At 38.4% G+C, this 11,174-nt stretch overlaps 1 protein-coding gene across 2 annotated transcripts; it reads right to left on the minus strand.

Moving 5' to 3' along the window:
• Positions 1 to 922: 922 nt before the first annotated feature.
• On the minus strand, positions 923 to 7,097 carry LOC146455205 (AN1-type zinc finger protein 3-like). Of its 2 annotated transcripts, none has more exons than XM_085094524.1 (4): positions 6,915 to 7,097; positions 6,773 to 6,816; positions 6,211 to 6,573; positions 923 to 3,733 (listed from the first exon to the last, which is right to left on the minus strand). In XM_085094524.1, the coding sequence occupies exons 1-4, from the start codon at positions 6,962 to 6,964 to the stop codon at positions 3,585 to 3,587; spliced, it is 606 nt and encodes a 201-aa protein (XP_084950650.1). In that variant the 5' UTR covers positions 6,965 to 7,097; the 3' UTR covers positions 923 to 3,584. The 2 variants fall into 2 exon arrangements, with proteins under 2 accessions (XP_084950650.1, XP_084950651.1); XM_085094525.1 differs by having other exon boundaries at positions 6,776 to 6,816; positions 6,915 to 7,096.
• Between the last annotated feature and the right edge of the window lie 4,077 nt (positions 7,098 to 11,174).

Genomic DNA, 11,174 nt, shown 5'->3' on the forward strand with positions numbered 1-11,174 from the left:
CTATTTTTAGCAGCAGTTCACGGCTGGTTAGCTACAGACAAATGTATGGAAAATTCAAAACTCGACTGGATGCTTTCTGGCACTGCTACATCCCTCCAATTTTTTTTCTTAAAATCCTTTTCCTAATGCCAAAACCTTTCAATTCATGAATTGTTCAGAAACGATGTTTTATGAAAATTATTTGACTTTGGATTTCCATACAAACACTGTTATTTCAAGCCTGTTTGCCTACTCGTCAAAATGGCCTAATAGGCCTTATCACGGTTTTCGACGCCATTTTGACGAGTAGGCAAACAGGCTTGAAATAACAGTGTTTGTATGGAAATCTGATGTCAAATTATTTTCATAAAACATCACTTTTGAAAAATTCATGAAATTTATTGGAAACTTTTGGCACCAGGAAAAGGATTTTAAGAAAAAAATTGGAGGGATGTAGCTGTGCCAGAAAGCGTCCAGTCGTGTTTCGAACTTTCCATACACTTCCCTGTACTTTTTCCCGCGAACCATTTTTAGTAGCAGTTCACGGCTGGTTCGCTATACAGACAAATGTATGGAAAGTTCAAAACAAGACTGAACGCTTTCTGGCACAGCTACATCCCTCCAATTTTTTTCTTAAAATCCTTTTCCTAATGCCAAAAATTTCCTATTCATGAATTTTTCAGAAGCGATGTTTAATGAAAATTATTTCACATCGGATTTTCATAGAAACACTGTTATTTCAAGCCTGTTTGCCTACTCGTCAAAATGGCGTCGAAAACCGTTATAAGGCCTATTCTTCATTAAATCTGATTGGCAATTTTTGAGATCAGACTATTCAAATAAAATTATATTCAAAATACTACTCACACATAAAGCAGATGAGCTGTTTTAAGTAACATGATCTTTACAACCATAATAGCTGTTAAAACAATGTCTATTTCAATGTACTTAGAATCACTATTAATAGAACCCATTATATGAAAATTAAAAAATTACATTTCTTGAACAGAACTTTAATATACAGTTGCTTTCACCAGCCTATAATAAAATTATAGTGCAATAAAGTTGGCAAGACCAGATGGAAATTACTTTAGAATGAAGGGAACAACTGCAGAAAACTCCCACTTTATCTTAAAAGGGAATTAAAGTGTCATGGCGTTTTTGACCTCTTTTGTTAAAAGTGGTGAAAGAAGGCCTTCACTAAGTGACACAATAATTCTAGAACAATGAGAGGAAAGATCTCAACTCAATTCTTGAAAGGAACAACTTGTGATCTGTACTAGCCCTCTCTGGAAACAAAAAAATTATGCGAGAACTTGAAAAACGTTAGTCTAACATTTTTCAAGTTTCAATCCATTCTGACCTGCTCTGTTTCTAGCTGGTGCACAAATCGACCGTTTCATTGCACTGAGGTGCTAATTAAAAAAAAAAAAAAAAAAACCTAGACAATTATTTTTGTTGCTTCTGTTGACAAACAAATGTTTTTGGGTTTTGAAAAGACACCAATAAAAAATTAATTTGCATGATACTTCCCCTCTAATATGCCTTTATGCAACTGGGCCCAGGTTCTTAAGATCCTAATACACTGTAGTACCTTGTAGAATGCTTTATCCAAGGATCCAGTAAATCCCCAAATTATATTAAATAAAATAAAGATAAGATCATGTAAAAAGGACCTTATTGGATCCTATACGATGCGATCTTGTGGGGTAGTGTAAAATCCAATTTTAAGATCAATTTCCCATAGCCTGCAGAACAGGTGCCATTTTGTGCATTTTCAGGCGAGCAGAGGCAAGCACGAGTCATGCATGATGAAAGGGCTGCGAAAAACATGACTCGCGCTCCACGCTCACCTCATGCTTGAATCCACTCACTTAAAAAACGCAAAAAAATAAGGCCTGTTCTGCAGGCTAATTTCCCACGTAGGATCCTACCAAAACTTACACAATTTTACAAGGTTTACAGACCCTTAAAAAGTTACCTAGGTCCAGATTTAGATATATCCTAAGTATTGTTCCTTAAATCTTTGAATAAGTTCGCCCCCCCCCCCTCCCCCCCCCCCCACTTCACATAAGCACCCTCTAATTGCCAGTGCCCCCAAAATTCTTGCTGTACTCTTACCCCATAACATTAAAAATAATCAATGGAATACTTCAAAGGAGATGTCCTCTAAGTGTGCCAGGTGAGGATTTATGGTATGGCCTCAAGTTGTGCCAACTGGTGACTAAACTATTGGTATGGAACGGTTATAAGATCAGTAGAACTTGGAGGCTGGCTACCATCCTAACAGTCAAATTTTTCCATTTACTAGGATCCTGGGAAGCATTGTACAAGAATCTTGTTGGCTATTAACAGGATGTTAAAGGATCCTCTGATTTCTCCCAGGGGTCTGCTAAAAATATACACTAATAAGATATAGACTGTAATAGGCTAGATGTAGTAACCAGACAAGAATTTAAAGAAAAAAAAGTATTATGCCAAGAAATTCACTCTCTGGATAAAGTGTGCATTTGAATAGTCATGGAGCCACATAAGTCATGTCTTTGATGAAATTACCCTTCACCTACCCTGGAAGGAGGAAGCCAAGTTATGGCAGATAAATTATATGCTCTAACTGTATTTGGTGATGACCTGATAGACCTGGCAAGAACAGTGTGTACTTCGTAAAAGGAGGTTCACTTTTATATACGATCATGATCAACCAATTCAATGTGGGTCTTGACATGTGTCACAGATGTTTATGTGCACCTCACCAAATAACCAGTGTATATGCTATACCATTGTCCTTAATTATGATGATGGTATATTATTTTCTTATCTGATAATGTTTTCTGTTTGCTTAATTAGAGCTAATTGGCCTACCGGTAATCATTTATTAACATTCAATTTACTTTAAAAATTACTTCTACTTTTGTGGAGAAACTGTTAAACTGGCCCTAGAGTCCCCATTTTCCACCTGACCGGTCACCATAAGTTGGAATTTGATTTCAACTTGCTAGAAGCTAAGTCGTACTCTATCTTCTTCAGATCTTATACACAAGCTGAAACATGTTTACTGCCTAAAATCAAGTATTGAAATGAATAACGTACGTAAAATTAACAGCAAAAACAAAGAGAGACTGGGGAGAGGGAGGAGTGCTAGTGCTTCTTCCTGCTTGCATTCCCAACAAAAATAAAATAAAATAATTATAATTATAACAATCATAATAATAACAATAATAAAATAAGAGAAGAAAGAGACTGGTTGCAGTCTATCAACTTGCATTCATTCGTTCGTTCGTTCGTTCCTTCGTTCATTTGTTCGTTCGTTCGTTCGTTCATTCGTTCATTCATTCATATTCATTCATTCATTCATTCATTCATTCATTCATTCATTCATTCATTCATTCATTCATTCATTCATTCATTCATTCATTCATTCATTCAGAGGGAATTAACTAGGTGGACAAGCTTCTGTCAGTAAACTGCATTACTTAATTAAAACACTATTATAATTTTTATAGTTAATGTTGTATAATATTTAGCACTTGTGCCCCCCAAAAATCCCAAAGCAATGCTGCTTTTAGAGGACAAACGCTGCAATTGTCATCTATCTACTAGATTATTTATTCATCAATCCTTTGAAAAGATCTTCCTACTTTCTTTGGACCAGGGCTAACCATCTTGCTCCTTGCTTCTTGCCGTCCACTTTCTTTGTGATCAAAAACACAGTTGTGCTGCTCTGGTAACCGATGCAAATGACAGAAGACGTAACCTGGAAAAGAATATAAACATTTGATGTTCAAAGTGTTACAGTTTCCAATTAAAAAAAAACAAGATGCCTGCTATACTGGCATTACGCGTGATGCTGGGGCTGATTCATTTATTCCAACTGTATGCTTCGCCGATTGATTAAACTATCCTTGCTGATGGAATAGTTTGAGTCACGACGATCGCGTTACGTTGTTTCCCTTGTGTTACGTTACTCAGGGTTTCAAGGGAAATTGCGGGAATTCCATTGCGATAACGTAAGCTTCTCAATGACCTCTTTTCAGTCTCGCGTCGTGGTCTAAGACTGTCAAACAAAGCACGATTCCTTCGCCAGGTATTTACCAATTTCCACCGTTTTAAATGTCGAATGCTTCTTAGAAGTTATTCTTTCGATTTGCCGCTTCGAAATGGTGAAATTTCCGTTTGACAACGGCACACTTGAGTCCAGAACATGTTAACAATATGGCGCCAAATTTAATCTGTTTTTTATAAATAGATCAAATGATGTGTTGACGTCACACAGGTAGGGGTGAGTGGGTCCCCTCCCTCGCGATGTAAGCGACAAGAATGGATTTTGATTGGCCTGCTTCTGTTGAAGACAATCAGAACAATACACCCCGAGTAGGAGAGGGGTGAGTTTAATGAATAAATTAATGTACCGATTTGTAGCTACGAGGAAGAAAAAAAAAAAAAAAGAAATTGACCCGTTTTTAGACACGGTATGCCCCTTCAGGGCATCCTGCGTAATTAAATCCTTTATCCCCGTAGAGTGGCAGTAATGGCACACTGTGCCATACCTTTGTGAATATTAATTTGGTAAATTTCTATGAATTTTTGCCAACAAAACTGAAGTATATAAAAATAAAAATAATTAACAATAATTGTTATTCACTGAAGTGGAGGTGAAAAGTGGTAAGAAGCAAGGTAAATTTTCACCACTTTCACCGACACTGAGATGAATAATAATATTGTTTTAGTATATAATTTACTTCACTAGCGGACCAAAAAATAACTTTACCAAAGCAATTATTTAATAAGCAGAACGGGAAGCCATTTTGATTCTCTTTTGGCTTCTTGGAGGCGAATATTATTTTACCTGGTTAATCACCTCTGAGCTAGCCAATCAGAATGTGCGAAAAGCACTATATTCACTTGTGTGGTATATATTAAATGCCTTTATTTTAGTGTCAATGTATTTAGCACAGAGCACTAATTGGGGACACTTTCCAGGTCCAATTGGAATTTAGGAATGTTGGTTTTTGAGGAGAGGGGAAAACCGGAGTAACCAGAGAAAAAGCCTCTCAGAGTAAGGACAAGAACCAACAACAAACTCAACCCACACATGACGCCAAGTCCAGAATCGAACCCAGGTCACATTGGTGGGAAGCAAGTGCTCTCACCACTAATTAAAAACTGTGATCCCCTCCTATACATGACCAACCCTCCAATTTTTCAATAACAAATACATATGGGATGTAAGACATGTCATATTAATCTGTGGACTTTTTCTTACGGTAAGCTACATGTATCTATCGCTACAGAAACCTTCCAGGAGTTGGCCTACATGAAAATATATGGAAACCCTATTACAGTGGAACCCCGTTAATACGACCACCTTCGGGCCGCGAAAATGAGGTCGTAATAACGGGGTGGTCGGATTAACAAGGTTGTAAAACTAAGGAAATGACTTTTAAAATATTTACATGATCTTGAACATGGAGATGTTCCCTTACAGCGGTAACCAATAACACGCGACCTACGGCCTTCAAAAGAGTCGGATAAATTTGCGTTTTGGTGGACGTCAATCAAAGAAAAGCCGTTGAAATTATTTTGAATTTTCACAAGATTCCAAGGTAACCCTGCAAGAAACTAAGAATTTTACCTCGCTAAGAGAAGGTAAACTTTATTTAAATTCATTCTCCAGGCAGATCAAGTGCAAATAAAAGGTATTTTTGAATTAAAAATTTCGATTTTCACTGCGTGTGATAATTTGCTCACTTGCACGCATCGCTGATTTCAATTGTCGGGCGTGGCGATTTCAAATGTTTCATAAAAAAATACGGCTTCGTCCAAACAATACGCATTTTTTAGATAACCTGTCTTGGAATTTAACTTTCATAAAGTTTACCATCCGTCAGCGGATAAAACTGTCAATTTCTTCGTTCTGTTGCCTTGAAATGTTCTCAGAACTTAAAACAATTTCAACGGCTTTTCTTTGATTGACGTCCACCAAAACGCAACTTTATCGGAGTCTTTTGAAGGCGTTAGGTCGCGTGTTATTGGTAATCGCTGTAAAACAGCTGATGGCTATTATACATGTATAATAAAATTGGTTTGCAACCAATCCCTGGAGATACAAAAAGAAACTTAGCCGCGGCCATGTTGGACCAGCATGGCTGCCACACTATTGTCTTTTGGATCTCTAGGGATTGGTTGCAAACCACCTATAAAGATTTCATGTGAACCCCAATATATACTTACTGCATCGACAGTTGCCTAGTTCACGTTGAGCTAGTTCAAGTTTCGTCTTGCATGTCCAACATCGCTTTCGTTTTTTCTGAACAGGTAGATCTTTTCCTACTGCACTACTTGATTCTACTTGTTGTTCTTTGTCTCTTTCTATCTCTTCAGAATTATTTGCCAGAGAGGATGATTCAGTTTCTGTTTTCACAGTATTACACTCTAAACTGTTCATGTGGCATTGGTCTTCAGCGTTGATTTCCTCACTCGAGCACTCCTTTCCTAAATCTTGTTTCGATCCACTTCGATTCGAGGTTTGAACTTCATCTTTCTTTCCTGAAATCTCTGCATTCTTATCCTCTGTTTTCCCGCTTCTTTGCAATTCTGTGTGCAAGAAATCCAAACCATTAAATAAACTTAAGCTTAAGCTTTCAACCGGGGCCTTCAAGAAAACTTTAAGCTATTAATAAATCTTAGGCTAAGATCAACTGAGCATAATTAAGCAATTTCCTTTCGAATTCGTCTAGATCGAAAAACCTGTACAAACTAAAAGAGTGAGAGAACCACAACAGATATAACTTACTACCCTTGTAGCACTTTGAACACAGATTTAGGGTCTGTGGCGAGCTAGACACGAAAAATAAAACGTTAATGCATGAAGGACAGACTAAGGTACAAAAATGTACGAAATTCCTCGCTGTTTGACAAAGGTACTGTCAGCTCACCCCCAAAACCCACACGGACATCTCGGAGGTTGACTGTCAGCGTTTTCCATTTCCTAAACACAAATCTTGGGAGTAAATTCGTTGTGCCAGGAATCAAGGTCGAGATATATCTTGTAAAATATTTCCAAGATCGATCACCGCGGATGGCCCCAAGAGATGTTTACTTGTCTACCCAAATATGGACATCCTCCCTAGACCCAGGCTTTCGCTTTCGCAATTTGAGAAAGAAGGATTTCGCGGGCTTTCTCAGCACGCATGCAGCGGACTCAAGCCGCCGTTACACGTTGAAACTTTTACGGCTGAAACTTGTGTGCAACAGCGAACGAGACCAGTTTATCGAAGTGGTGTTACACGGTGAAACTCTTGTTTTTCACCACTGCGACCGTTGCGAACCGTTGCAGAAGTAGAAAGCGGTTCTACTTTCCGTGAAACTTGTCTCGCAACGGAAGTTCGAAAAAGTTTCACGAAACTGACCATGTGACACGGTGCAACGCCTGGTGAAACTTGTTTCGCAGCGCCGTTGCACACAAGTTTCAGCTAAACGTTTCAATTTGTAACGGCGGCTTCAGTCATTTGTAGGTAGGCTTTTGCACATTACACAGGTTTCCAAAGCGTAATATAGGAGTTTATATGGCGTTAAAATTCGATCGAAAATTAAACAACAATATTTCTGCGAGAACCTAAAAAAAAAAAAAATACAAAAAAAAAAAAAAGGATCCTATATGAAAATATGGCTGATTCACTTAGTATGAATATTCCTTGTTGTCTTTTTTTCATGTTGTACTGATCAGCTTTCTCTTAAACACAAAAATAAACTATATAAAAAATTAGAAAAAATGGCCAACACCAGAAAACAAACTAAAAAAGGGAGAGTTTCACGGTTCATGTGCGAGCGATAAGGTAAGTGCTGTCAAGCCAATTGTTTTTGGACCAGAAGCAAAGTACACAATACCGGCGGGATACGGCGGGCAAGTCTTATAACTTGCTGGCATAAAAGTAAAACTGACCGGCCAGTGTTTCGGTCACGTTTCAGAAAGAAACAAAAAGGCTGTCCATGTAAAACACGTGGATTTTTGCAGCGCCGCTTCGTGCATGTCCCATGACATTCAAGAAATGCCAGAACTTATAAACTTATGCGAACGTATACGGTTTTATTTTAGTACAATGTCGATATCTCGCGGCATCGACCTTTTTTTATTACGCGCGGCTCGAAAAGCCGAGAAGCTCCCTCAAACTTACGTACTTAACTGAATCCAGTATTTCATTAGCATTCAGTGATAAACTTACTATAGTGTGTTCGTTCGATAGCCTGATTTTATTAGACCAGCGAGAAGGCGAAGAACGAGAAATCCGCAAGCTTCAAGAAGCGATGCGACCGTTTAGTAACAACAACACTGAGCGTCCTTCCGAGATGCTGGAATGCATTTGAGAAATCTCTGCCATGGTGGCAAATCAAAACTGCGTTTGCCATTCACAATGACCATAATTTTATAGATAAATGAAAACCTTACAGTAGATTTTGTAGTTTGCCGCAAATCTTTTGGGTTTTTTTTCTACTGCCCGCTATTCGAGCCCGTTAATAGACGACTACAACTAACTCGCACATTTGATCACATATTTATACCCTCGCGTCTCAGTGTTGTACAGTTGTTTTCCATCCAGAGCAAAACACTGATGTTTGATGCTGTTTGTCCGTCGAATTCTCCGTTTTTGACAGTTGACTTCCATATGAGCAAACAGCACGATTGAAATCTAGAAAATCCTAGCGAGTTCATCCAAAGCCAGTTGGTGACCTTTGCCATTTTCAGCGAAAGCAGATGTGCCGCGAAATCGTTCTCTATTTTAAACAGACTTATCCCTTTACCAATTGTCCACGTTTGGTGGACGTATCTTGTTAACCACACAGGATTTCTACATCCACTCCACTCTGTCCGCTTTAACTTCTCTGCTTCCAGAGAGTACACAGAACGTCCCGTCGCCGGTCGGCCGCGACGTCTCCTTTGGCGATTCATCGACAAAAATGTCGTTTTCGGATGCTAAAACACTTTTAACCTTACAAAAATCGAACTTATATTTACAACAGGAAACAAAGATTATAAAAAGTGAAGAACGAAGAGCGGATGATCCAAATTCGGGCGCGATTTCAACAGATTGTTCCACCACAAGCTCGCATCGAATTTAGTGTCGACCCGTACAATTTATTTTTGAGCCGGCCTGCTCGCGCATGCGCTTGACCGTGAACATCGGCCTTTAAATATAAGCAATATCGAAACAAGCTCATCACTTGATTAGAATCTCAAAGAGGGAACATTATGGAGAAAAATTTGAACAAACACAGGGTAATATTAGAAAAACATGGAATTTAATAAATGAGGTAATTAATAAACAGAAAACTTATAAAAATTTACCAAACTCATTTAATGACAATAATAATGAGATAACTGATCCACATGAAATAGCCAATAAATTTAATGAATATAATTTCCAACGTAGGCCCTAAACTTGCAGAAAAAAATATTACCTTCTTCTTTAACATTTGAATCATATTTAGATGATCAGAGTAACTGTGAAAGTTTTTTTTTTTTACTAATCCTGTTACGGAAGGTGAAGTTGAACAAGAATTACTAAAAATAGACCCAACAAAAAGCACAGGCATTGATGATCTTAGCCCAAAAGTAATTCCCCATTGAATTGCACCTCAAATTAAAAACCTCTTAGGTCAATATTTAATAAATCATTTACAACAGGCATAATGCCTGATAAATTTACGATTTCACTGGTAACACCAGTGTATAAGAATGAAGACGAATGTTTGTTTTCTAATTACAGACCTGTAGCTCATGTTTCTCAAAACTATTAGAAAAAATTATGTACAAACGTCTGCCTTGAACGCAGGAGACCAGGGTTCGAATCCTCGCCGGTGAACCATATTTTCGCATAGTACGTTATATCTTGCTTTTACGCGTTGTCTTACTAAGGCAATGCTGGCTGGTACAAAACTACACGGTTAGCCGGGAGGGGGTGCCGATGCGGTGTAGCACGAAAATTTTGCGAGAGTTTTATTTTGCGGATTGGCGATTTTTTGGGGTTTGCGGAAACAAATTTTGGCGTTTCGAGATGACTAAAATTTCGGCTGGGAACTAATTTTTGTGATTCTGTCTTTAAGGAGCAGAAAAATTAGAAAATTAAACTGGAAGAAACCTTAACAGTGTGGAACACCTTTAAGGGGAAGAATAATAATGATGCGAGCCCTACTAGAGAAGGATACCATCACAGAAGTCGTTGTACCAGCAAATACTGCTGCGTTTAACCAACCCCTTGATGTATCAGTTAATCTTCCCTGTTAACATTTCATGAGAGAAAAAATCAAGGATGGTATGCTGGAGAAGTTGAGAAGCCGATAAACGCTGGGCCAAACAACGATGACATTGCGGTTGCCGGATGGGGATTCCAGTTACTTATGTGTGACTACCTCAGGCTCGCGTTGGCTGATTGATGGGAATCACGGCATGCAGTAAAACCCAGCAATTATCGAGAATGGATGGAAAAAATGTGGCATCGCAGACGCCCTAGCATATGGTGTTCCTTCAGATGACCCATTCGTGCCAATCTAATGTACTGAGTTGCTGTACACTTGACATATTCTGTGCTTACTGAACACATTTCTTTTGTTTGCGATACAGTACGGAAGACTACCGTATGTATCTAAGCTCTGGTTGCTTTTTCTAATGAAAAATCATGATAACTTAAATGTTTAAGTCCAATGTATATCATCCCAGTGGCGGAGTTTTTTATTGATTGAATTAAGAGAGTTTATTTTTGCAGCGTTTTATTTTACGGATTTTTTTTTTCGGGGGAACTAATTTTTGCGGATCGAGGTCAATCCGCAAAATCTGCAAAAATTAGAACCCGCAAAATTTTCATCTATATGGTAGTTTGTTGCGAGCCAAAAATTTAAGGGGAAAGTCCTCGTCAGGCAAATTTTAGTCCTCGTACCTAGGTTTGACCGTGGGTTTGTCATGACATTTCTGCGACACGGTAGGCCGCGAACACAGACGTATAGACCCATTCGGTTTACCCAATGTTGTACCCAATTCAGATCCCCCGGGGTTAAGATTCTTTGTTTATTGCTTTTGCTTTATAATGCAGCATTCACGTTTAATTGATATGGGAATACTTAGAACAAAACACTTGATGCCCCAAGGATTTGAATTGGGTACAACATTGCGTTAGCCAAATAGGTCTACAGTATTTACGGCT

Source organism: Pavona decussata, unplaced genomic scaffold, assembly GCF_977016875.1.
Source record: "Pavona decussata unplaced genomic scaffold, jaPavDecu1.1 SCAFFOLD_281, whole genome shotgun sequence".
Taxonomy (NCBI): Eukaryota; Metazoa; Cnidaria; class Anthozoa; order Scleractinia; family Agariciidae; genus Pavona; species Pavona decussata.

Excerpts from the sequence above, each read along its gene's own strand:
- LOC146455205 (XM_085094524.1), bottom strand. The coding sequence starts at position 6,964 with ATGGAAAACGCTGACAGTCAACCTCCGAGATGTCCGTGTGGGTTTTGG. Across the intron at positions 6,817-6,914 it reads TGTCCGTGTGGGTTTTGGGG|CTCGCCACAGACCCTAAATC; the intron begins GTGAGCTGACAG and ends TTTCGTGTCTAG. Across the intron at positions 6,574-6,772 it reads TTCAAAGTGCTACAAGGGTA|AATTGCAAAGAAGCGGGAAA; the intron begins GTAAGTTATATC and ends TCTTGCACACAG.